Here is a 27,089-nt window from a genome sequence, read left to right as displayed (position 1 = left end):
ATTAAGGTTGGAAAAGACCCGCAAGATCATCAAGTCCAACCATCAACCCAACCCCACCATGCCCACTGAACCGTGTCCCGCAGTGCCACGTCCACATGTTCCTTGAACACCTTCGGTGATGGTGACTCCACCACCTCCCTGGACAGCCTGTTCCAATGCTTCACCACTCTCTCAGGAAAGAAATTTTTCCTGATATCCAGCCTAAACCTCCCCGGCACAACTTGAGGCCATTTCCTCTCTTTCTATCACTAGTTACATGGGAGAAGAGACCAACACTTTAATGCTATTAATACTTATTTCTGCACTTTTGGACAGAAACTTTTATTAAACATGGTCTTTTTAATAAGTTACATAGAGTTGGCTAGCAGGTGTATTTTTGGTTTCTGTATATCTAGTGTATTGATAACCAGCCTGGGGCTTGCAGGCAACTCACTAAGTCAGCTGTGGAAGGTGGACTACTGCATTGCTTATTTTGTGGTGAATTTCGAAGATTTCTCTGACACTTCCATCATAAGCCTGGAGAAGCTGCCAGGAGCCAGACAGCAGCAGTGGGAGCTCTTACTAAAGTGAGGCAGTTGCGTGGGGCTGGGCAGCAAGGCAGGGAGACCTAACCTGGTCTTTAGCCTGACATTTTCCACTGTTGTTCTCATTATTGCCCCTCTTCCAGCATAGCCAAGAGCTGGGATCACTTGCCTAGACAAGGTGTCCAGTGATGCCTTTTGTCCTCTAGATATGCTATGAGTCAGAAGTGGAGTAAAGAAGATACAAACATTTTGTATTAATATAAAGATGCCTTATACTAGTCAAACCAGAATATACCTGGCACATGCCCGGCTCTACCAGTGAATCTGTGTTCTCAGTGTGGCACAGGAGTGGGATTGCATCATGTTCTGCATGTTGGTAGGCAAGATAGCCACAAGACTAGTTGTGAGAGCTGAAAGAAAGAGAAAAACCTCAGACGGTGAAGGAATGACCAGGCTGGGTGCTGGGCTCTGTGCAACACGGAACCAGAAAAAGCATAATCTCTTCCCCCAAGCTCCTCATCTGAAAAGAATTTGTGCTTGCAAGCTGTGAATAAGCAGCTTATAAATAGATGGAGGAGTGAATTCTCCTTTTGTTTGCAGGAGGCAGTAGAGTTAGGCTCTGTACTTTGAGGGTGGAGTGGCTAGAGCCAAGAGCTGGTTTTGTGAGCTGGCTATTTTTAGTGTGGCTTGGTGATCTGGTTGGAAGCCCTGGGTGGGGACCTGAGCTGAGCAGAGGTAATGGGCAGTGCGGAGCAGACTTCCTGAGCAGCAGCTGCCAGGTTCCTGTTGCTGGACCTGACTCAATTACAGCAACAAAGAAAGTGATCTTACGGCTAACAGCCTCCACAGCTCTTGTGCCTGGCTTCCATAAGCAGTATTGAGGCACTAGGTCAGCTTGAAGCTGTGGCCAGTTAATGACGCAGTGGGTTATAGCTGTGTGGTGCTGTAGGAGATCATGTTTGTTGGTCTTTAGCAAGACTTCTGTTAGTAGCAACTCCTGGGATGCTCCAAGGTAGGCACGTGCCATTCTGCCAAGTGGTGTATGAGCTCCTTTCTGCAGAAGTAAACTTGGATAATGTACAAGCTCTTGGGGACTCCAGGAGGGCCTGCAGAGGGACTGCACAAGCACCATCTGAAGCTCTGTCTGTCTGGGGTCTAGGCAGAGAGATTAAGCTGGTCTTCCAAAACATGGGGCAAGGGTAGAGGGGAGACAGGTGGCTGGTGTGTAAGTCCCAGTCTAGGGAGACTGGGATGGCTGGTATTCTTGGTTTGGAAGTTAAAAAGTGTGTGCCTGCAAGCTGATAGCTGCTGCCATGTGCTGTTGGTCATGGCCAGGCAACCTACATGGAGAAGTCCTTCCTGGAGGTATTACTGTCTTCTGCCATCCCCTTTCTGCTTTAGAGATGTATTTGTTTCTGTCTGTGCTGTGGCCAGTTTGATGGTCGCTACTCTGTGTGTCTGTATGTGCTTCAAAAGGTGGCAGTGCTTGCGTCCCTTTCATTGATGCCATTTTCCTGGTTTGCTTACCTAGCGCTGCCTCATCTTCCTGCATCTCTGGGAGCTTTGGTGAACCTCTTATGCTACCGCTTTCTATAGCTCACGCTCCTGACATGGCATGCAAGATGCATCTTCCATTGATAGGTGTCCTTTGCCTGTTTCTCCTGTGGACGTAATCCTGAAACCTTCATCTCTTGGTTAGGACAAGCTCTCAGTATACCTTGAAATGAGCTGAAAAACTGTGCTTAAGTCCTGGCCTCAAAGACTGGCGGTTTCCTACCGTGAGACACCTCTGCGCTGTTGCTGGTGACACAGAAGATGCTGATGAACACTAAACCTTTGGCCTTTAGCAGTGCATGGGTGGCAGTGCTCTTCCGTGGTCTTATTTGTTTGTCAGGTGGAGGGAGGAGCACATGGCGACATTTCTATCCAAACACATACCATGCTGCTTGGTATTCATTTTCGTTACAGTCTAACCTGTTCCCTCTGTTTGTGTGGTGGTTTTAGCCTGGTGAAAAGCACTTAGGCTCACATTAAACAAACCTTGTTGCTCTGCACATAAAGGACCATGGAGCTGTGTATGAAGTGCTGTGTGGAGCCAGTTGTGGCATTTGCAGGCAGGTGAAAGATTGCAGAGCTCTGTCTAGGTAAGTTTTCATTGTTCTTTTAGGCTTTTCATGAGATGATCCCTCTCAGCTCCCTTTCTGCTGTTTATTTTCTGCTGTCTTATGTCCTAAATCTTCCTGGATTCAGCGGGAATTTACCCAGAAGACTCCGGTTTTGCTTGTTCTTGTTTGCAATGTTTGTCATGCCAACAGGGCATTAGGTAATTAATGACACACTATGTGTTTTATCCATTTAAAAATATTACGGAAAAAATTGCAAAAAGTTTCCAGTATAGGATGTTAGCTGAACTGCCTGAAGTTCCTGGCTCAGCCCAGACCATCCCACAAGCACCGTTTTTTATATGGCTGTGTTGGGGTAGATGTTTCTGTTGCTGGGGTAGTTAATAGCACAATCACTGCTCTTACGTCTATCATAAACACTGGGAGTGTGCAAAAGGAGGATGTATCAGGGAAATAAGTATGTGGCTTTAAATGACAGTGGGTATATACTTGAGCAGGGCATCTTGAAACCCTGGTGGTCCTAACCCCAGGAACATAGCTCGTAGACTAGTGCATTTGACCTAGATAACAAGTATAAACATAAATAGGTTAATGTACGTGGGATGAGGTTTGGAGGTAGGAGTTTTTTTTACAGCTGGTAGAAAACCACAGCTTTGATGCTTGGTGTTCCCAGAACAATGTTTCCACATCCTATCTCAGGCTCCACTGCAGGGTGAGCTTCCCCATAAGCAGGCTACTTGTTGGTCTGGGATTTCCTATAAAGTTTTTTTCCAGTCAGTTTTATGGATCTTACTGGGATTTATAATCAACCAAAGTCTGCACACAGTTTTATTGTAACTGAGTGCAAGCCAGGCTGGGGAAAGAATCAAGGTTGCAGCTTGGGACCATGCTTGGACACTTGTGTAGCTGTATGCATCAATCCCTTTGCTTTTAAAGGGACTTCCCAGTATATTTCTGCTAAAAACATGTTTAAATGAACTGTGCTCCAGAAGAGAATTCTCAGCAATTACAGTCTGTGGTGCGTTGTATTAATTAGATGGGTTGCTCCCAGTGCATGTGCTTGTCGGGTAATCCTGTGAGGAGGGATTCAGTCAGGTCTGTGGTCTCACTAGATCCGCTGTTCCCATCAAGAATGGCAGGAATCCCACAGGCAACCCCAAACTTGGTGTTTGACCTCTGTGCCTTTCTAAGGACACTTAGGAGTTCTAAAACTGTACCCAGTTCCTCAAATACTTTTACTGGGTAATTAAAACCACTGTGGCTATTTGTGTGCTGCAGAAAATAATTACAGTTTATTTAGCAATATCTGCATTAGCTTCACCAGGGCCAGTTTGAATTTTAACCTCAGCTGCATGTGAAGTTTTCAGCTTGAAGAGCAGGAGCATGCATTTGAGGCTGACCTCTTTTTATGGGATCATTACAAATACGGCAGTCGGGTAGATTTACTACCAAAATGCATTAATGACCAAGAAGGGCTCTGATGCATTTCTCTTCCTGTGAAACAGCCCTCAGGCACACAGGACTTTCTCTGCAAAGCTAGAAGGATTTCTTTCTGAAGCATTGCTCAGGATGTGTGAATGATTTGCAGCCAAGGCATCAGCACAAATGATCTGGGTGATATCCTTGGAGCAAGCCATCCTTTAAATCTCTTAGTTGCCAGATCCTATTCCTTTTCTGCCAAAACCTGTAGAGGCATCCACAAGGGAAGTTCAGCCCCAGGAGTGGAAGACTACATGAGAGTAATGTAACATCTGACGGTGTTTCTTCTAAATTAGAGAATGATCAGGAATATCTGGTTTCCCAGGGCAAATTATCTGCAATGTATTTGCCTAAATCCATCAAATACACTAGCAAAAGGCCATGTATCTTGTGTTCCTTCCATACACAAATTTTTGCCATTTTAAAATTGACCCAGCTTAGTCAGAGGATGAGCGTTGGTTTTAGCCTTCACTTTAGGTGTTCTTGCTGTTGGCTAGAGCAGTTTTTCAGGGGGCAGACAGTAAGCTGCAGAATAGTAATGGTTCTGCTGCTTCCCTTGCTGCGCTCTTCTACTTGCGTCTCACTGGCATCGGCAGGCATGCCTCGTGCAGCACCTGCATTTGCAAGCCTGCTGGATGCCTCTTCCGTGGCCATCTATTTTTGAAAGCAAATCAGGTATTTTGCTTTGAAAACTAAAGTGTAACTCTCCAAGGATAGCTTTTTTAAAGGATGGATTCAGACAGAAATGTTCCTTCTAAATTATAGGTTTAAAATTACTCTACCATTATACAACTGCTTGGCACTTCTCCAGAAAACTGAAGATGTTTGGAACCTTTTCCACTGAAACGATAATTGCCCAATGAAAACAGGATTTGGGGAAACATAAACTGACATCAAGCTACTCCTTTTTGCTATAAATTATATTGACTCTGCACTATTGCAAAATTACTTTGGATGATTTGACCGTGGAAGAATGTAGTGAAAGACTCTTACTACCACACTCACATGTGCAGGGAAACTGCAATGCATCCAAACAAATCTGAGCTTAGACAAGACTTTCCACTGACTTCAAACAACTCTGCTTTTCTTCCTCAGAGTTGCTCAGGCCTCTATTAAAATATCTTTTAAGGTGCTTAACAACCAGGCGTTTCCTTTTGTGTGGCAGGATGGAAGTCACTTTTTCTTCTTCAACCAGATTTTCAATATTTGGTTTGTTTACTCCAAGCTGCCTTGAAAGCCATGAAGGACAGGAATGAAAAACTCCCAAGTCTGACTCTGAAAAAGAAAGAAGTTGTTTATGCAAGGTATCATTTTCCCATGAAACTCCCAGTTGCAGGATATCATTAGAGTTTGCTAGTATACTAGAAATTATTTAAGATGAAGTTTTTAAGATGTGTATCAGCAAGTGGATGGATATGTGTAGATAGGTAAACAGATGTACAGAGATTTGGGAGAACGCACTTACTGCCCAGTGGATACTTGCTGTGAGCACTGGAAGTGACGAAGTGAATTGAAAAAAGAAACTTTCCCATGGACTGTGAGCGATTTCTTTGTTTGGCTCGGTTTGCCTACCTACTTTATACTACAGGGTGGAAAGGGTTATATTTCTCTCTGTGTAAGAGTAGAAGATGGATGTTAGTCAGAGAGCCTGTCGGGCTGGTAAAAGTGAACTGTCAAGAGCTGACAACATATGAATGGAGTTACCTTGGAGATGCAATGGAAGACCAACAACTAGACGTTGAAGTTTTAATGAATGCCTGCCAAGCGAGGCAGAATGTGTGAAAACAGCGTGGCTGGACCTTGAAACAAAGGACTGAGGTGCTGGGATGCTGGAGGAACTTGGCTGAGGAAGAGGAGGAAGAATGGTGTAAGGCCACACCTGAAGTCCCTCTGGGGCTCTGAGCCCAGAAAAGCTGTTTGGAAACTTTTTTTTTTTCCTGGCTGGCTTGTGTGCCATCACTCGGCAAACCATTGGCAGGATCAAGAGAAGCGGCAGCCTTAGGGTGTTGGGTTGTGCCCAGATGAGTGTATCAATAGCCTGCTGCAAGCATTCACAGAAAACAAAATTACTTAAATGACAAGAGTAAAGCATCTTAGGTAATGATATGTGTTCTAAACAGCCCAACTTAAAATGAAAACAAGAGCTTATTTCCAGCCCTCTTACCTGAAATGAATTCTCTGTCCAGTCCCTGCTTATGTATAAACTCCCAAATGCATCCTAGACTGACTCTAGGTAAAGTTTGAGACGCCTGTGGATCAGTAACACAAAGGTTTACTGAATGCATACACGGAAACAGGGTGTCACTTTTAGTACTGTTGAATCAGTTGAGATAGAGGGAAGATGACTGAGTATCTGTAGGTGTGTATAGCTGCCGCATTATTTGCTGGGACATGGATTGTAGCCGATGGCACAGAGGGCTGAGTGCTCACTTCTAAACTGGGGACTCTAGCTTGGTTCTTCCCTACCGCTTTCCGCAAATGCAACGACGGCTTGATCCTATTGAGATCTTCAGAGTCTGGCTCTTTATTTTTCTAGTATTGCCAATAATCTGGGATAATTTCTTCTGTGGAAGGAACGTGTGGGGCCAGAAGAGCGCTGTTGGGGGCGGATTTTTTTTTTCAGTCCTTTCAGCTCAGCAACAAGCAGCTCGCCCAAGCCCCTTCTCTTCCCCTGAAGTGTGCTTCTTGGGGCTCGGTGGGTGGGCCACCAGGAGTATTTTATTACTGCATTTTTGAACCTTACTTTCCCTGGAGTGGTTTGCTGGTCATAAGGGCAATTCTGGTCTCAAGTGTGCTCCAAGAGACTGGTCTTGTCCACGATGGCACAGTGAATTCACCTCTTTACGTAGTGAGCTTGTGATAGGCCTATTTCTGTTTATAAAAATATACTTAAAACATGTTTGTTTTGTAATCGCTTCCTATCCCTCTACCTTTAGGGCGGTTTTTCCCATAGTTGCAATGCTGTCTTCAGGAGAGCCTATGTTTTGTGACTTTGGAAAATGTGCTGTCTGCTATGTGGGAATCTTTAGTATTTAGAGCCTTGCAGGCCAGGTGACTGACTCCTGTCAAGGAAAACTACTGAAATTTGAAAGAACTGGAGTCCTGTTTCCTCCATAAGGTATGGAAAGGAGTGGAACGGGACTCCCTGGCTCCCTTTCCCTGTATCAGATCACACTCTGTGCTAGGTAAGCCAACACAAGAGCTGGAACTCTTGTTGCAAGTTGCTGTGCCATAAGGTTACCATCTTGTGATGTCTTAAACATTGAAACCATGTGTGCTTTCTTTATCATGCGCTTGGGTGGACATAAGGACTCCCATTACAAAAAGGTCCAGCAGGTCAATCTAGCTTGTTGAGTGCCATCAAAGAAGTAGTGTCAGCACCAAAGTGATTTCCATGGAAGCTCAGAGAAGGGTTGGAAAAATATTTTTGCCTTACCAGAGGATAATTGCATAGGTTTACATATAACAGCCTGTAATGTTTAAAGTTGTAGGTGCTTGCTTGTCTGTGCCGGTGGGAGGAACAGCATTTGCCGTATCGGTGTGCTTTCCTGAGTGGATGAGAGCATTCAGGGAGAGCAGGGAGTTTAGACCCGTGGGAGTAAGACCGAAGGGTGTCTGCCTGTCTGGCCATCAGTATGCTGCAGCCTTATTCAGAAACTAGGACCTGACAGATATGGTCTGCTGCACAAAACCCAACAGCATTAATGTTGTTGCCAAATATAACTTCCAGCGATCTTCTGAACTGTTTCTCATTAGCTGTCCTAGCTGTGTCACTGCTGCTGACGGGAACTGGCCTTTACAACCTGCTCTGTAAACATGCTTTCCAGAGCTCAGCTTGGACAGTGGTTATGGCTCTGCTCCTGCAAGTCTCCTGGGTTGGATCTGGGTCCGTCCCTGGGAGAGGATTACAAAACAGAAGGCTCATATCATCACCGTTTGTTTATGGTGGTTTTGGGAAACGCAGGAGCACTGTTACAGCTTGGATCTTTCCATTGGAGCTTGCAGATTCTCTGTAGAGAACCTGTCTCCTCTGCTCTGCAGTAGCACTGGTCTTAGTCCAGAAACAATTTGGGTTTTTTTGGCTGCACTTTGGAGAAATTCATTCAGTCTAATGGCATTTTGAAGAGGAAAAACAAAAGTATCTTAAGAGCCTGAGGTTTGAGTAGTTGGCTGTTGCACGCTGGGTGGAATTCCGAATGGAAAAATCCTGTGGGTTTCTGCTATGCAGAGCTAGTTGTCCAGACCTATTGCACTACCTCATGTCAATTAAGTACAATCTAAAAGCTACAGGATGGTTGCCGCTAAATGCTTGTATTCAGTTGCGTTTCATAGGTGCAAGATTGCCTGTAACCTAAGAAAGAAATAAATGTGAATGCTGAATTGCTTGTATTAATTTCCCTGAGCAAAGCTTTCAGAGTTTTATTAGCTACCTATTTCACAAGTGCTTTGGATAATTGTAATAATATGATAAAAAAGCCATGCTCTCATAAGCCAGAAGGTTGTAAGACAATTGCAAAATGAAAGCTGCTTTAGGGTGAATACAGGAGATGCTCAGGCAGCTGAACATGCTGGTGTAGAGCACAGCTGAAGGAGGCTGTAGTATTTTATTGTAGGCATCTGTTGAGTCCATACTTGTAGAAGGAGGGAAATCTAGAAGCAAAGGAATATGAGAAAGAAAGAATAAGCTTGAATACTATTGGGTCTCTTGGATCCTGTCTATAATTCACCCGAACCTGTGCTGGAGAGGTGTTGCACACATCTGAGAGGAGCTTGCTAACGTTCATCGTCTCTCCAGGATCTGCCGAGTCCCTGGCTCCAGCATCCAAGGGCACTGGGCTCCAGCCTGAACCCCTCCATCCCTGCCTGCGCACGGAGGAGGTTAACTTCTGCTGTGGCCAGGCTGGCAGGGAGGCTGCTGCCTGGTGTTGTCTGTTGGGCTTTGGTCAGCACAGCTGCCTGTGTGAGACTGGGAGCTCTGTCTTTTGAATCTTTCCAGCACAATATTGTAAACTGCTATTTCTCCTGGTGCTGGGGTGCTGTATGCTTTGCATTTTTGTTTGGCTGGTGGAAATTCCTGAGAGTGAGTGGGGCATCAAGTGCTTTATGTTGTTGTTGTTGTTTAGGAGAGATTTGCTTCTTAGTTATTTACTTATTTAAATTAAATTCAAATGGTGGTTTTAGACACTGAGTCTGCCTGAGCCTGTGTTTTGTGAAAGGCCACTGATGCAATATTCAGCTTATCATAAATGCAGATTATCCTATCTGAAAGTGTGACAAGGACACTAAGTTTTGCAAGGAGCCTGGCTGGGAGGAGATGCCCTTGTCCTTCCTGCTGGGTTGTCTGCATTAGGATCAGAGTGTGGTGATTCATGGGAATGTGTGGGGAGCAGCGTTATTCTCCTTCTGTTCTTCATATGGAGATGGCCACTACGGGTCCCATAGGGAGGATGACTGAAGCGCTGCTGTTAGCCAGGTCACGTTTGCATGAAGGTGCTGGGGGAAGGACCTAATGCAAAACCCCTGACCAAGCGTCTGTCCCCTTCCAGAGACGCGCTTGATGCTGCCAGCGTGCTTTATAATCGAGTTGATGAGGGTGTTCACCGACTGGTGATGCTGTCGAACAAACGCATCCAGGAACTGGAGCTGGTGATGGAGTTCGAGAAAGTGGAAGAATGTTTTAAGGAGGTAAGGCCTGTTTGTCAGTTCCAGTGACTGCCTGCTGCCACCCTCTGACTGTACGTCCTACAGCAGGTACTGGGCCTGTTGATCTCTCCAGTGAAGGTGTAGAATAATGCCTGTAAACCCTTAAAAAGAGCACCCGAACAACTGAACATTAGAATTTGGGATACATTTTCACATGTGCTGAGAACCAAGCCACTGTTTGCCTGGTATCTCTTGATGCCAAGTAAGTCTCCTGACTGCTCTCTAGATGTGGATCAGTCAAACCCCATAAACATCTGTGATGTTTTTCCAGACTTAAAGACCACAGTGTAGTGGCTGGTTGGTTGGCGGGACACTTGCAGGTGGGGTGTCTTTTCACATTGGTCAGCAAAAGTACCCTCCCAGCAAGATTACTGAGGAGCCATTCTTCGTGCTCCGCCTTGAGAAGCAGCAGAGCGATGGCAACAAGCTGATGATGAGTCAGTGTGTCCCCTCTGGGCTGTACATCCTTCAGGGTTTGCTTATATCCTGCTGCTGAATGAGCCACATGTCGCATACCCCATGCTAACTGCCTGTCCCTGCTGCACACTCTGTTGTTTAGATTCCTGTGCAGTGCTTAGGTCCCTGCTATCTGATGAGCCCCAGGCATGCTCCTTCCCCTCCGGGTGCAGCCCCAGGCACAATCCTTTTGCCGCTGGGTGCAGCCCTATATAGTCTCCAGGCAGGGGAGCAGCCTCTTGTCCTTAGCTCAAGAGCCATGCTCAAACCCCCACCCCTCTGCACTTCTGTGGGAGCTTAAAATTCCCCTTCATGTGGTGCTCATTGAAACCTTTTACAGTCGTGGGATAACTGAAGCAAACAGGCACTGTCTTTCAGCAAGACCTTTGAAACCTGTAGCTGTGTCGATAGAGAACCTTAAAAAGTCATAAAGTAGCTCAGGCCACCTGAGCGTCCTACAAGATCTGATCAGTTCTTTCGGTGTTGCAGATCCCAGGTGTGCTCCCTCTCCCTAAGCCTGAGCTCTACCTCAAGATTAGAGTCGCATAGTCTCCTTTGCTGTAACTAGTCAACAATGAGAAGTTTTATATATCACTTATTACTCTGTGTGTGTGAAGGGTTGTGGGCTGTTTGGAGCTCACCTTAGGAACTTGCATCCTTAAAGATCAGTACTAGGACCAGTTTCACCATTGCTCTTAAAGGATTCTGGGCTCTTCTCCTCTGGAAAGATCTGGATTTGCCGAGGAAGCTGTAGCCTACCTGTTGTTTTTACAGGCCAAGGTGGATCCAAGTGTTTTAATGGCTTCCCATTTGGAGGTAGGCGCTCGGGCGCCGTGTGCTATGTGTTCAGGATGAGAGGCGTGACGCAAGAACCTAATAAAGACACAGGTTCTTAATACTATATCGAACTGAGAAAAGGCCCAAAGGCAGTCTCTGCAACCTGTCCCTGCTTTAAGCTGAACTTTTTTGATTGAATTGAGCAAAAGTGACTGCTTCCAGCTTACTTTGCTTGCGGATCACCAATGATGGCAGCATTGCTGGCAGCAGCTGCTCCTGCTTTTAAGCCTGCCTAGGAGTTCTAGGCAGCAGCAGTGTGCCCCTCTGCAGTATGGGTCACAGCCTGGGAACCCATCCCCAGCTCCTCCTCTTGCTGGTGAGCTTGTTCCACGGGCACAGACATTCTCTCTGTCCAGAAGACTAGGAGTTAGTCCTTGACTGTGGGATTGAATTGGAATGTGGATTTAGATGATACAGGAAAACAGGATGCACGGGCATTAGGAAACATTTAGTCTGTCCCTTCCCCCAGGTGCAGCTATGCCTGAAGCATTGCAGACAAGTCTACTAGCCTGTTTTTAAATCCCACTGTTGATGGAGATGCTGTGTTATCCTGCCTGGCCTCCTGTGTCTGCTTTGCGTTTAGGACACTCTTGTTAGTCAGTTGTCTACCCATGTTTGAGGATATAAGCTTATAATTGTGGCAGTGGCTGCGCCCTGTCGAGGAACTTGCAGTTACTGCATGGCTTTGTTGCAATCTGCCTTCAGAAAACCAGTAGCTGAGAGTTCCAGAGAACTGTGAAATATTGCAGGTGGGGAGAATCCGTCAGTACATTCACACTGACGTAGTTCATGTCCTGCCAGTCAGAAAAGGGAAGTGGGCTAGGAAATCTGGCAGCAGGGAGATTTTATCCCACTTGGGGGTAACAACAGTAGGAATATCAGGCCAGCCTGCATATTGCAGGGCTTGCATTAGACCGTGGCTCACCTGAAACAGAGCCCAAGCAGCTACTTACCTTGTTTATGCCTAAGGCTAGTGAGCAATAGCAGACCTTTGCAATTACTCAGTAACCTGAAGTGGAAAAACTCCTAGCAGGAGGCTCAGGCTGAAATGCCAGGGTGCGGGGAGAAGTGTACATGCATGTTCTTTCCACTAATGAAATGACCAGCGTTATGAGAGTGATTCCTTGCTCTTTCCACATAAAGGCCTACCTTGGTGACTAGCACACGGTGACTAATAGTAGAGCTTTTCCCTATTCTCCTAGGTCAGCAGTTGGATCGAGAATGTTGGCAGAAGGCGGCTAAAAGAAACAGTCAACCTGGACGATTCTTTGGAGATGCTGCTTCAAGCACAAAAGCAGTTCAGGGAGTTTGATCTTGTTGCCAGTGTAAGTGTTGTCTGATTGGAAAAACATTCTCCAGAGTCTGAGCTGGCAGCATGTGTGCCTCGTACGTGCTCAGCCAAACCCATGATGCTAAGATGGCATTGGTAGAGGGTTCATCACCAAGGTGTGTGTCATTCCTTTACACTACTTGGCTTCCCTGCTCTCCTCTTGTAGACAAAGCCGCCAGCTCAACCCCTCAGTAGATGGTATTTGCCAGTCCTGAGGAAAATTACTACTATGATGGAAGATGGATTTTTTTTGTTAATCCCTTGATGTGCTTGTAACACTGTCTTTTTTTGATCCTAATTGACCTGTGGCCTTACTCTGTAGGCCTTTACAAGCTGCAGTGTGGCTCATGTAAAACATAAGAGGTCAGGACTTTCCAGAATTCTGCTTTAAACAAGTACACCCCTGCTCATGTGATTTGAACCTTAACAAATAGTCTAATTAGCCCTAGCTGTTCATGACCTTGAAGACTATCTACTGTCCACATCAGGTCTCTATCCTAATAAGTAATTGCATTTTGCTTTCAGGAATACTGCAGAAGGGGGCAGGAAGCACTAAAGAAGATGGATCGATGGGAAGACTTTTCCTCTGTGGATGTACATTCTTACAGGGTAAAGCTGCAGACCTACAAAGATCAACTGGAAGAGTTCTGCACTCAACTGGATGAGAACAGGCATCGAATCTGTGAGACGGTCAGGCTGTATGAATTCTTTGACAAGGTAAGACAAGGCATCTGCTGCATGGAGGAGGGTGTAGAAAGCCTGCTCGGACTCAGTCTGTAGCTTGGTTGTTTATGAAAGATGTGAAATGTAGTGTGTGCACCAACAGGGAGCTGGATCTATGGCCTGCAAAAGCCCCCTCACGCTCATGTGTCTGCAGTGATTTTTTTTTTTTTTAAGTCAGTATGTGGAAGAAGGGCTGGGTGAGTATTCAAGAAAATGTCCACATCTGTTAAGAATAGAGGCCTTCTGCTGTCTGAGCTGTAGCTTGTAGGCCCCTCTCATCACCATAGTGGACAGAAGGATCGTGGCAGCTCTAGCTCGAACATAAAGGGCCAAGAGACTGGCTGCTCGTGTCTGGTCTTGGCTGCTAGGCCAGGGTAGGCTGCCTGCATTTTATTCATACTGTATCCTTACACACTGGTAAATTCAGCCTGTTGACACATCAGGAGTAGCACCCTCCTATTCAGCCCTAAATATAGCCCAGCTCCTCTCTTGTGGAGGCCTGTGTGAGGAAATGGAGCAGCAGAATGGGGTGCTGGGCTGTGTGGCTGAGGGAACAAGGGGACTGGGTTGGCCCAGGCATCTGGGAATAAGGAAGAGAGGATGCAGGTGGTGACTGTGCTGAGTGCCTGGCCTTCTCACCTGTTTGGTTTAATGCAAATGCACCCATTCAGCAGACATGCAGTTGGATTTGGTGTCCTTTCATTTCTAAAGTTGCAGATGAATAAACAGTAGGATTTTCTAAGTGCATTTTCAAATACAGCTTTGGCAAGCACAGGCGGCCAGGGAGCCTGTGCTCCATTTATTCTTCACTTGTACAAACATTGGGTATTGAAGTTCTCAAATTCCAGAAAGAATAGGCACTAGAAGTTAAGCGGTACCAGATGTAGGTGCCACTTAGTTGCTGTCTCTGAGCTGCCTTGGCAGTGAGAAGTGCTCGGGGAGGGGGGAGGAAATTCAGCTAAACATGAAAGCATTGAGAAGCATCCTGTGCGAGGGAGGAAAGTGGAGAAGGCAGCCCAGAACACTGCTCTCAGGACATGTGAGGATTGAGTGAGTTTGATGATGCTCTGCAGGTCCACTCTAGCATATCTGTGCAGTTTGCTGTGCAGGTGGGAGACCCTCTTGCTGTGGGAATGTGTAATTACTACTTTTTTTTCCCCCCAGTGAAGAGAAAAGTGCCTTCTGTGCTGTAAGAGAATGGCAAGAACCTGTGCTCTGCTCACTCATTGAGCACAGGCGTTCAGGGACCAGAGCAGCCCCTGAACATCTGTTGCCATCATGGGGGATCCTGGTAAGGATGGTTGTTGTCATATTTCCTCTGATAAACTGAGGCAGGCAAGGGTGCCAGATCTTGCTCAGCATCTTGGCAAGTCTGTGGCCAAGCCAAATGTCGATCCTGTATGAACCTACCCAGCCAAAGCTGGAGATCTCTGGAGCATAGACGTGGACTGTGGCACATGATGGCTGCTCTGTTCTCTGTTCAGGCATGGAAGCTACATCATGGTAGTAGTTCTTGGGCTGCCAGGGTAGTCAGACATGGCTCAACAGCAATGGGTGTTCTTCCACAGCTTCAAAGCCTTTCAAAGCCTGGGCTGTTCCTAGGGGCACAAATGTTACACAGACCCCAACAACGGCCCATTTTGCTTCTTAGGGCATCATAGCACCGCTCATACAGCTTCTTTTTGGTGTATGACAACTGGGGGATGTAGTCCTTGGCGGCAGCAGCAGCATCATCCCTCTTGGTTGTGCCTTTCATGCTGCACAGCCTCAGTGAAAACCAAATGATAGTGGCACAGTATGTTTGCACACTGCTTTGGTGTGGAGGAGAGGTGTCTTGCTTAGGGAGGGAGGAGGATTTTGATCTCCCTGGTTTCAGTAGAAGTATAAACAATGCTGGTGGTGTAAATATAACACGTGTGTGTTATAAACCAGTGACCAACCGAAACCAGGGTGTGGAGGGGATACATCCTGCAGCTGTAGGATGAGTGCAGAAATTGCTGCGCAGCATGAAAGTTCTTTCAGTGCTGATAATTTTGATCTCAATCTCCAGAATGCTTTCTGCCTTCCCAAAGCAAAGTCAGTGGTGTGGTCTGGGAGGTGGGGAAAAAGCAGATGGTTTTATCTAAACTGATTTCACTCTCTTCTGATGCTGAGCTGCTTTGACCTCCCTGCAGTGATCTTGTCAGTGACTGGCTACCTGCCTTCCCTTCCCTAATATCTGAGCGTGTATCAACAGCAGGAATCTAAACTAAGCAATGTCCTTGATTTTCTTTCTTGTAAAGAGCCTGCAGTGTGCCAGACCCCAGGATTTGGGGAAGGAGCCTGAGGATGCGTAAGCAATGTACGCTATGGTAGTGAGCTGGCAAGCTCAGATCTCTTCAAACATCTCAGCATGCGCCAAGGGAGCGGAGCGCCCACCGCAGGGATCATGGTATTCATCCCTCACATACCTCGCTGCCTACTAGGAATGGGAGGCTCTGTTCTGCTGGCCCTTCTTCTGCATGTGGTGGGCAAGTGTTTCGTAGGGTGCTGCCTGTGGCTGCTGGACAGGCCATGGGACAGGACAGCACAACCCCATATGGTTCGTCAAGACGCTGTACTGTGTTTTTTCACTGCTTGGCAGTTCCTGATGGTCTGTTAGAGCTCCCTGCGATGAGGCAGGCTGAGCTGGGCCAGACCACATGGAGCTTGCACATGGGCTGGCAGGGTTTCCTCCCCAAAGCCATGGCCTGTGCCAAGCTGGATGTTTCCATTTGTCCCCGCTTCCTTTGTGGCAGAAGCTCTTGGTGCCTGACAAGGGCTGGATGGTGGCTGGGCTGAGGCAGGAGGAGCGGTGAAGGAAGCTGCCTTCCCCATCTCTGACTGCGGGCAGAGGGTTGGTTTTCAGTACCACAGGCCCAGCGCCTGGTCCCAGCGGGGACCTGCCATCTTCCTGTGGCTTCAGGCCTTGTCTGGCTGCTGTCCCTTGTTTACTCGTTTCTAAGGCTGTGATGGGATCTGGCACCACACAGTGCTTTGGGGGAGAACTGGGAAGCTTGAGCAAGCAAGGGGGGGTGTGTGTGTGTTGTACCAAAAGCACTGATGGTCTGCTTTGTTCTGGGGTGCCTGTAAGGGCAGTCCCCAGTACCCATTGCTCTCCCTGCCTATCCTGGCTTCACAGTAACACTGCCATAGGCTCATTACCAGGGGGAGCGAGAGCAAGTCTCCCTCTCCTTGCTTACCTTGTTAGCCTTCACTCTTTTTCCTCTCTCAACCTTTCTTTGGGTGAAATTATTTCCCAGGTTACTCTTATATCCCACGTCTCTGCATGCTCCTGACTTTTTATCATAAGCAAAGTGCCCAGCTCTCTGGACCAGAGGCTTGAAATGGCCCACATGAGAGCTGCGTGCCCTGTCAGGACTGCAGCTAACCTAACTCGCAGTGGCATGTCTAATGAGCCAGAGTCCACAGCACGGTCTCTGCCAGCCCTGGGATGACAACCAGTCCTGCAGAAGGTCAGTAGCAAAGGCGCATGATGCTTGCTGGCAAAAGTCACTCTTGGAAGAAAGCACTGAGCCAGCTGGAAAGGGTAGAGTCCCATCACACCGGCTCAGCACCTGCATACCCTTCAGCCCTGTGGTGGAGTGGTGCCCAGAGCCTCACAGCTGAACTGCCTGTATCATTACAGGAGGGCCTGAGGCAGCCCCAGGGGCTTTTTCCTGCTTGTCAGGATGTTGTGCAAGATGCTGCCTCTTTTGGTGCTCAGGGAAAGTTGTTGGTATTGCTCTGCCATGGCCTGGGAGCCTGTTGCAGCTTGGGTCCTTGCCTTGCATTTGCTTTCTGAGGGAAGCCATTCAGAGTCCCAGTGCTCAGGATTTTTGGGGTGAGGGTGGTCAAGAAATGGTAGCATTTCCCTTGTTGGGATTTCTTCAGGCTCTGCTCCATGAGCTGTTCCTTCAGTGGCATTCTGTCTGCCACCCTTGCATGCCTTCCCTCAAAGGAGCCCTGGCCATCAGCCTGTACTGATTCTGGTTCCTCAGTAGCCATCTCCAGCCATCCCCGGCTTCTTTCTGCTGCACGCAAGGAGCTGCTGCTTCCGAGCTCTGCTTGGAGCCGGCAGAGTGTTGCCCAGCCCTTCTCCATCTGTGTTGACATCTCTTGCGGAGTGGGTTACCTATGCTCACATGTGGATCTGCCCCCACAGCGGGTTCTCCTTTGCTCTCCTCCTTCTCTGGCTCTCCTCCTCAACCACTTTGTTCTTTGTGGCTTAGAAAACAAAGCCTTTGGCAAGTGAAGGAGGTGCCTGCCCTTCCTGGGGGAGGGCCAGCTGGCCTGCATTTGATTATGGCAGCGCCTCCTCATCCCTCCCCATTGTCCTTGCTGCTGTAGGAATGCCAGCCTTTTTGCGCTCCATCCTGTGAACAAGTGTTGCTGCCTCTGGGGCCCAAAGAGGGGCTGGGGCCCTTCTTCCCACCCGTCCAGGCCCCGCTGGCAGGAGAGCCTCTCCGCACATCTCCATGCACCTTCCCTCTGAATCGAATACACCAGTCCTGACTCCGGCAGCAGACAGACGCAGCAAACCCTCTTGTAAGTACCAAGTGTCCGGCGCCCCGGCTGACGTGTGAGTTGTATTGAGATTGTTTGGAAACAATGTAGAGAAGGCTTTTCACTCGGTTGCTTGTGCGCGTCTGTATGCGTCCGTCGTGAATCAGAGTGCTTTGTGTGAGTCTTCTTTGCGCTCAGAGCGAGCCCTGTGGGCTCTGTGCATCTTTGCATGGTCCCTCCAAATCCCAGGGTTGTGCTGTCTGTAACACAGCAGTGCCTGTCCCTCTTTCTTTTTATTAGAGGTTATTGCATGATCATTTCAGTGGGCATAATTCAACTGTGCCTAGAAGTTGTTGCTGGGATTGCATGCCTCCAGACTAGCTGGATGTAGGCACAGGGCAGGTGGTACCTTTCGATCTGCCCAGGCTTCTGTTAAAGGCTGTGGACAGCACAAGAAGGGGCTGCTCTCCTCGACTGCTCCCAGGTTTGCTGGGCTCCTGTCCCGTGAGCGACCGAGACCTGCTGGTACAGTGTTCCCAGCTCTGAGAGATAGAGCTGATCTTAGATGTGACAGCAGAAATCCAGAGCATGATAAATTAGCTGACTTCTGCAGATGTCATTACCTCCCACTTCTCCCCAAAAGATTCAGAACAGTGACCTGCTGATATCTTGTTTTCTGCTGTGCTTGGTTTCTGATGATATAATGTCACAGATGACGGTTTTGAGGAAAAAAAAAATCAAGTCCCCTTCAGGCAATGAATTATTGATGTTTCGTTTTGCTTAGCCTTTGATGAGGAGAGAAGGGTTTGGGAAGCTGGAGAGGATCCTGGTGGCTGGGACCTAAAAGGGTGATTTTTCTGTCTCAGGCTGTTTGGCCCAGGTTGAGAGTTAATTTTACTGAAAGGGTGTTATGATTCCCTACTCTGGGAATGTGCTTGGAGGAGACTTGGAAAGTGGAACTTAGCACCAAAGTGGAAAAAGAGGCATTTGATGTGTCATTACTATTGCGTACTTCTTATGAACAGAGGCGCAGGTCGCCGTGCCATGGCGCTTGTCTCTTACTAGCAGTCCTGTGGAGGTTAGAATATGGCATTGCTCCCCAGCACCTCTGAGCAAATGACGGGTTTGCTGTGGCTTATAATAAAGTCCCTGGGAGAGGCTTAACATGCACTGTTCTCTGCCTCTGCCCAGAGATTGGCTTTACTTTTTTGGGGACTGCTGAAATGCCCAGACAACAGCTTTCATCTGGTTACTGGTGCAAGCAGTAAAGATGATGACGGCAGATCTGAGTAGCACAACAGAGGAATATATACCATGCCTTCCTGATGCTGTGAAACTGTTTTAGGGGAAGCCACTGTTGCTGTCAGACAATACTGCTGCCAGACAGCTGTCTCATCTCTTTCTCTCTTCTCTCTCTATCTCTCCTTCCTCAGTTACACTTGTAAAGTCGTGCCCCTAGACAGACATCTAGTCTGATTTGCTCTCCTGTTTCAGGGGTGTCCTTTTTCATACGCAGCCTGAAGCGGTTGGAATGAGCCTAGAGGTTGGAAAATCGATCCTCTGGCAGAGTTCGTGCAAGGTTAATGCGTGAAATGTCTCCCTTCTCCTTCCCACCAGGTTTTTGCTGGAGAAGTTGTCTTGCAAGGTTAATAAGCCTCTAACATTTACTTTCCCATCAAAGGGTATTCATGTATCAGAAAGTTTCTGCTTTGCCTTGGAGTTTGAGATAGCCCTCTTGCACAAACAAGAAGTCTTGACCGTTTAAATCTGATCTGCTACAGCTCCCCTGTATTTTTCTGTCTTGCAAAATTAGTTATTTGGAAACTGTTCTGTTTTATAACTTCTCCAGTAATTCACTGCTAGATCTACTGGTGCCCAGGCTATTTTCTCAGGTGTTTCATCAATGACTTTATTGCCAAATTGGCATCACAGCAGTGCCCCTAGCTCCCAGCAAGCTCTGTGAGAGTAGGTGGTGTGTTCAAAAAGTAGGTGGAAGTGTTCAAAAAACATGTGGACGTGGCACTGCGGGACATGGTTTAGTGGGCATGGTGGGGTTGGGTTGATGGTTGGACTTGATGATCTTGCGGGTCTTTTCCAACCTTAATGATCCTGTGAATGCTAAATGGTACCTTTCTGATTGCACAACACAGGTGTGAGACTGGTGCTTAAGTTTGTCCCTCAGCGTTACAGGGGAGCAGTGAATTAATTGGGGCTTTTCATGTGCTAAATCCAAGCACAATTTGCAATTGAAGGTGAGGGATTCTTGGGGTTGAGATGCTTTTGAGCATCTCCCCCAGCACCTCAGGCCCTGCTTTAGTGCAGTAGGAGGTCTGTGTGATGTGTTTGTGGTATGTGCAGGGGGGCAAAGCCTTGATCTGTGATCGGGTCCTTCTCCCTCCTGCTGTGCTGGCTGAATCTTCCCCGTGACTGGAGGGCACGGCAGGAAGAAGAGGCTGGGGGATACTATACCAGACCAGCACTTGGCATCTTTGCGGGATTGCAGGCTGCTCACCCCTCAACTGCTTTCCCTGATCGCAGGAGGGCCACCATGTTGTGTCACTGCTGTTTTTGCAGGGGGGCAATAGCTTGACATGTTAAAAGCATCTGCTGCCTTCATCCTTGATCACCAGAGCACCTCAATAAATATTCCGCTGTGCCCTTGGCTGCCCATGAGCGTAAACTGACAGTTGTCTGAAAGTCTGGGGCTCTCCTTCTTTGAGTCAGGCAGGATCAAATCTCCTGCAGGGTCACGACACTGGTAGCCAGGCACTAACGGCAGGGACGCAGCGTTTCCTCCCAGCAGGTTTAGAGATTTCCCAGCTCGTGTTGCAGCTGAGCTGCAAGAGGAGTGCATTGCATTTGAGGTGTAAGATCTGACGCTAGCAGAGGTCTTTCCTCAGCTGACCCCAGCCTTGTGCATGTGTGTAAAATGTTGGGTTTGGGTGCTTTTTTCACTCTGATATTGGGATAGGAGTTGCACAGGGTGACAGATTTTCTGAATGTTCGTGTGTTGGCATCCATCTGGATGCTCGGATCCTCCTGGAGGCTGGAATTCCCTTTAGTTACGGGAGTTAAATAGATCTGTTCAAGCAATCTGAACATGAAGCTCCCCTCGGTGTACAGATGGGGCTAAAGCTCACAATGGCTCCCATCTGCATATCAAAGCCCTGGACATATGGACAGGGTTCTCCCAAGCACCCGCTGCCTCTGACCAGGCTCCTTTGGCTGCTCCGCAGGGGCTTACATCTTGTAAGTACATCTTAGTGTGCTCTTAAACCAGGGACCTATTTCTAGCCTTGTCAGCCACTCTGGAGAACGGAGGCCCAGCAAATGCGCTGGGTGTCTGGGTTCAGTTTCAGCTCCACATCTCCCAGGGCACCAGCACCCACGGTGCAGTGCAGACAGATCCCAGCACATCATTGAATAATTAAGTGGAGTTTAGCTCAGCTTGTCACAGGGGAAAGGATGTGAATTGAAGACTACAGAGAAAGCATCCACGCTTCCCCATCCGGGCCCAAGGGCATACTGGAGGTTTCGCAATCCCCAGCCCAGCATGGGGGACCTTATTAGAAAGGAGCCAGTGCAGAGCAGACTGGAGACACCTCCCACAGTCCAGTCTGTCCTCACTGGCCTGCGGTGTGCTATTACAGCAGGGTATTTGTACAGCCTAATGATGTGGCTGTTGGGACAGATGTAAAAGTGAAGCATGCAAAAAAAACCTCTGGAGGTGCCATCAGTCTCCGAACAAAGTGATTTGTTGCTGTTGTGCAAGTCGCCAGCTTCGGTGACTCACACGTCTCGCTGTGGCTTGATCTTGAATCTGGCTGGTAACGTGAGGCTCTCCGTGCTCCCCAAAGAGGGGAGTTCTCCCCTTCACTAAAAGAAACTTGAAAACATGCTGCCTTTTTCCTCCTCCTCTAGGCAGTGGTCATACATCCACAAATACACTCACTCCTTCATGCCTTCTGCTTTCGCAGCCATCAGTGAGTTACACTCAACTTGTGTAACTCCTTTGAAGTCAACCTTTAGTGGTTACGTGGCTCTGTAGTGACTGGTGTAAACTGTAGCCGAATGAAGGACCAGCCACCAGATCCCAGTTCTTAGAGGGAGCCGGAGGGAAGGACAGTGGCCAAAGCAGATTTCAGCATGCAGTTTGGGTTTGTAACTGGTGAAGCATCAGAAGAGAGGGAGGATAATACTCACTGAGGCAGGGAAACGACATCTGCTCTTACTCGGGTAAGAAGGGGTTGTGAGCAGAATTTCATTGACAAATCTTTGCAATGAGCGCACAAAGCTGATGAAAAGATGGGCAGTGCCTCAGACATGAAGAGGCTGGTTTGCAGCAAAGGCAAACATTAAAGGCTCTGATTTTACTGGGAGGAAACTCAGCCTGGTCCTCTGGGCTCAGGAACTTTTAAATGTTGAGAAAATGCCCTTGGTGGGACAGAAAACTAGGGGGAGAAAAATCAGTGCAGAATCTACCTAAGGGTGCAAAGTCATGAGTGACTGTGGAGCAAAAAGGAAAAACTGAGGGAAAACTGCGCATTGCTGGCTGTTGGGAGGTTTTCTGCAGCTACAGAGCAGTGGAAGCTGGCGGGGGGGGGAGGGCAAATCTCAGACATTTGCTGCCCAGCTTCCTAGGGAGTAATTTTATACATACATACACATATAAATATATACATATGTGTGTTATATATATGTACATGTGTGTCTGTATACAGATACATAGTGAAACTGGCACAGATTGCTCTGTGGAAGCTCTGAGTTGTACCAAAGCAAGAATTATTGTGGCTTGTTGTGATTCATCAGTCGAGTCAACCTGTCCCTGATGGAGCTACACTAGGTGTTGTTTGGCAGTTGCAGCAGTTAAAGAAAAGAAGGGCAAGCACGCGTCCTGCACGCCGGCTCCAGCACAACAAGCCACATTTGCCCTTTGGGCCCTCATGCTGTCGTCAAGAGAGCAGAAATCATGTGCAATCCTATTTTATCCAATTATATTCTCCTGTAATTAGACTCTCCTGGACTTGTCAAGCCTGGCTGCCCAGAGGGGAAAGGAGGGGATTTTTGAGCTCTGTTTGCGTTCACCCAGAGTGCTGCTGCAAAAGGATTTCCAAGCACGTTGCTCTAACGAGCACCCTTTGATGGTGCTTGGGCTGCAGCGTGCTGAGACCAACTCTGACCAGTGTTGCTTCCCTGTCTTATGTTAAATCCCAGGAGTTTGTAGTCTGCGCTTGTCTCTCATCCTTTGCCCTCCCGCAGTGTTTGTACAGCATCTGGTACTTGGTAACAGGCAGAAATGCAAATATAGGATTTGAAGTTTGTTTTCCTTAACAGCTAGTTTCAGGCGAACTGGTGACTTTAGTGGTCTCCCCTCCCTTGGAGACAGGAGGGGAGGCACTGTGAGCTACACAGCAGCTCAGAAATGGTTTAGCTTTTTATTTTGAGAGGGTGAGTCTTTTCCTTGGTGTTTAAAGCTGAGCTTTTACCAGCTACATCCCGTGTAGGACACGGTTTTGATTAGTTTCATTTCTGCCGCTAACGAATCCCAGGCAGGCCTTCAAATGCAGTTTGGAAAAGTCAAATGCTACAGGGTGGGGTAGAGAGTAACAGCAAACCTCTGCGAAGGAAGATTACTTCTAACTTGGCGGCTTTGCTGAAATGCTTGCGCTCTGAAATTAGATGGTTTCTTGTACCTCCAAGTGCAGCTGCCTGCTCATAGAGCCGCAAATCTTGCTAGAAGTGAGCAGGGGCTTTGGCTTTTAGAGATGTGGAAAAGGCATCGCCGTGTCTAGGAGGGATCACTGTTTTCTCCAAAGCTTTTGTGTGTCGGGTGGCAGCTTGCTTTGAATTTTGCTTGAATTAGGGGTCAGTTGGGATGGTTTCTCTCCCTGTTTTTGCACTGTGAAAGATCTGGCCTGCGCCCAGTCAGGGTGTTCTCTGCACACTTCAGTAGTTCTCGTGTGAAGTACAGCCCCTTCCCCTGCCGCCTTGTCTCCAGTTACCAGGGCTCCTCAATCTGGTATTTAGGCTAGCAGCATTTGCTTGTGAATAGCCGGAGCTGAGATGATGCACTGGAGCGGTGGCCCTGCCTCAGTCGGGCCATAGGGGATGGAATTGCACAGCACAGAGCTGTGCACAGCCAGGATATGGACCCCCTCTGTACGGATGCAAAGGTAGGATGAGGTCTGTTTTTAACGCATTAATCGACTTGCCAGGGGGGACATCTGCAGGTCCTGAAGTCTTGCTCTTTCCCAGCTCCTTCCCTCATGGGTGCTATTAGTATCGGTGGGTGGCAGCCTGAGGAAAGCACGAAGCAGATCCAAGCGAGTGGTGAGCCGACCACTTTCTGCTATAGCTGCTTGGTCTCCGAGTTAGAGAAACAGGCTTGTCACTGTTTGCCAGCTGACAGCTCTTGTGAGAGTAAGGTTTTAGCCTGGATAATTTTGCTTTCAATATATTTTGATGTAAAATGGCTTTTTAATTGTGGTCCTTCTGAACTGTCAGCATACAAGGCACTCTCCAGCCACAGGTCCCTGCTAATGCTATGTGTGCAGCAGCCTGTGACGAGGGACACATCGGTGTTCTAAGCAGGAGTCAATTCTCAAAGCAGCCTAAAGTGATGTTGGATTTTAGAGGGAATAAGCCCAAATGAGCATCTGTAATGAGAGGAGCACACCTGGGAGCAGGCATTTTCGTGCGAGAGAGCAGCATTTACTTTGGACTTGTGTTCTGGTAAGTGCCCTGTCACTCTTTACTCTTGTGCTGTGACTGGTGGCTCAGCTCTACAGCATTCAGTGCTGAGACCTTGGACTGCTGACAGAGCTGGGCAGCTGCGGGAGTCAGTGCCTATGTGGCACCGCTGTTGGGAAGTGCTTGGCTCAGTTCACAGCGGTACCTGAGATGCTTTGACCTTTTCTGTCTGTACCAGTTCTGTCGTCTTTGCTGCAAGCCAACCTCCTCTTGCTCTCCAAACTCACGGATGAAGTTAAGGGCACTTAGAGTGAATTTAGTGGTGGTGAGAGGAGGTCTTGTTAAACGGGGAGTTGGGCAGTTCTGTGTTCCCACAAAGACCTGCCATTAGTTGTGTCTCGCTAACAAACAGCAGAGTGGAGCACGACTTGCATACAGGAGCTGCATGCAATCTGGATCAGGGCTTGTTTGAATATGTTGGTTTCTTTTTCGCTGTCCTTGGCAATGTTCCCAACTGTTGTGCTGCTTCCCTCTCTCCGTGTTGTAGAAAGCAAAGGAGTAGGGGGCTTGCAGTCCTGGGACATTGTCACAGAAGGATGGGGGATTTGACCTGTCTTGTTGCTGTGCTTCAGTTGTCATCTTACCCATAGCTGCTCTGGTATTGCATTGTTGCTCCCATCAGGATCAGTCTTGGCTTTTCACCACCCCTGTCTCAGCTCCCCTGTGCAGTCACTTTGGATTCAGAAGGAAACCTTCTAGCAGCAGAGTTAGTCACCCATCAAGGTGCATTTTTCTTCTGCAGAAAGTTGGAGGGTTTATGATCTGCCTACTCCACCCACCTCTGCCTATTGAGACACCCAGTTTCCTATGTGACAAGAAAAATACAGTTATAGTCCTCATCTCCCCGCAGGAAGAGATGAAGGAGAAGGTTTGGACAAAGGCAGCCCCCCCTTAAAATTGTCCCTTCTGGCATATGTCTGCAGATTGTCTCCTGTCTTGGCTACCCAGAAGGTCTCATAGAGATCGCTGGACCTTGAGTTTGAGAGGAATCTGGTGGGTTTGTGATAGGTTTGGGCTGGGGAGGTATAATATGCTGGCTGAGGTGAGGATCTGGGACCCCTGGCAGGCTTTCTGTGCAGTGCTGGCAATGTGCCCTGAGCCAGGGCCGAGCAGCTTCTCTTGGCCCGTATTCGCAGATGGCACTTCAGTGTTGCCAAAGACAACAGACTCCAGGAGCTTCTGTCCTCGATGCACTGCAAGCCTTGCCCATGGTGAAATGAGCAGGGACCAACACAGGGTGATGGGCTGAGGGTTGCACCGTGCTTCAGTGAAGTCCCTGGCTCTTCTTTATGGCATGGCAGGTCCCTGAGAGCCCCTGCCTCCCTGGGGCAGCCTGGCAGGACCAACCTGTTGCTGACTCCTCACACAGCTGCTGGATAGGTCAGCCCTGTGTATGCAGGAAGCACAGTTTGTCTTTAATCCTGTAATTGAGAGTTTCGGTAACGACTTGTCTGTAAAGATCAAAAGCCGAGGTACAAGCTCCTTCCTGCCCGATTCCAGGCATGGTTGGGAAGATTCAGCTTCCCTGCACACAGGTGCCTCCTCTTACATACGAGCAACTCTTGCAGCTTTGCAGAGAAGCAGTAGAGCTGCCTGCTCCCCAAATGCCCCATGGCTGGAGGGTGGTATCCTGGCATGGCTGAGCCTGGTTTGCAACCATACTGGGACAGAGATGACAGCAATACCCCTGCCTGCATGCGGGTGTTCCCTCCTGGGTGCCGGGGCACGCTTGCTCCCTGGAGAGGGCTGCCATTTTGTGTGCTAAAAGGGGCAATTGAAGCGGATGATGTGACTGGAGAAAGCCTTGGTGGCCACTTAGCATGTTCCCAAGCAAGCTGCAGGGTGTGGAGGGCTGCTCCCATTGTGCAGGGAACAAAGCTGAGCTATTCACTGGCCTGCGACAGGCACTGGGGATGGAAGAAATGCCATCGAGATTTAGAGTCATTTCTGTGCAGCCCTAGGAGTCCTTGCCAAGAACAGACAAATACCATATGAAGATGAGAGGTGGTGGGGCTGCCTCCCTGTGTGGTTTGCAGCCCTGATTCCTCCTCACTGTGGCCCCATGCAGATCTGTGGGGTTTCCTAGAAATAAAAGAAGCCTCTTTTCTCTCTCTCTCTCCCCCATCTGTGCATGCAAGTGAGGTCCCCAGCCTTGGAGAAGGCCTTCACAGGGTGGCTGCCTTACCAACTGGCTGCTGTAAAGGCCAGGCTGGCCTGCTAGCTGTGTCTCTCTTGCACATTGCTCTCAGCACCCTCTTTCAGAGCCCTCTGTGCCTTTTGAGCTCAGCTTTTCCCATCAGTGAGCGAAAGGGAGCCTGCATGCAGCCTTTGGGCAAGATCACCCAGTGACCTCCACAGCCGGAGAGGTGAGTCCTGTCCTTAGCTCACACTGATGGCCAGCCCATGCTCAGGGCAGAGCTGGAAGGGGCTGGTGCTGGTTTGCGTACAGCTGGAGCTCAAAAAACCACAGCAAAACAGGCCATCTGTCACTGCGGCATGGATCTACTGGGCTCCACTGCACTCAGTGTTTCACCTCACCTTGATGTGCTTCTACCTCCAGGGAATAAAAGACCCTCAGCATCACGGATAAATGCAGATTCTTACCAGGATCTGGCATGTCCTCTGCCTCTGCACACCCCT

The 27,089-nt window shown here is 48.3% G+C and overlaps 1 protein-coding gene across 1 annotated transcript in view; it reads left to right on the top strand.

Annotated features, from left to right (window-relative positions):
* Nucleotides 1-27,089, top strand: part of PLEKHG4 (pleckstrin homology and RhoGEF domain containing G4) — an 88,338-nt gene that overhangs the window by 51,015 nt on the left and 10,234 nt on the right. The window contains exons 11-13 of the mRNA XM_059825080.1: nt 9,673-9,811; nt 12,325-12,447; nt 12,978-13,169. Of these exons, the coding sequence (XP_059681063.1) occupies nt 9,673-9,811; nt 12,325-12,447; nt 12,978-13,169 (454 nt within the window). The remainder of the gene's footprint in view (nt 1-9,672; nt 9,812-12,324; nt 12,448-12,977; nt 13,170-27,089) is intronic.

Source organism: Gavia stellata, chromosome 15 (assembly GCF_030936135.1).
Source record: "Gavia stellata isolate bGavSte3 chromosome 15, bGavSte3.hap2, whole genome shotgun sequence".
NCBI lineage: Eukaryota > Metazoa > Chordata > Aves > Gaviiformes > Gaviidae > Gavia > Gavia stellata.
The sequence above is the reverse complement of the archived record's forward strand: the minus strand, read 5'-3'. Positions and strand labels throughout refer to the sequence as shown.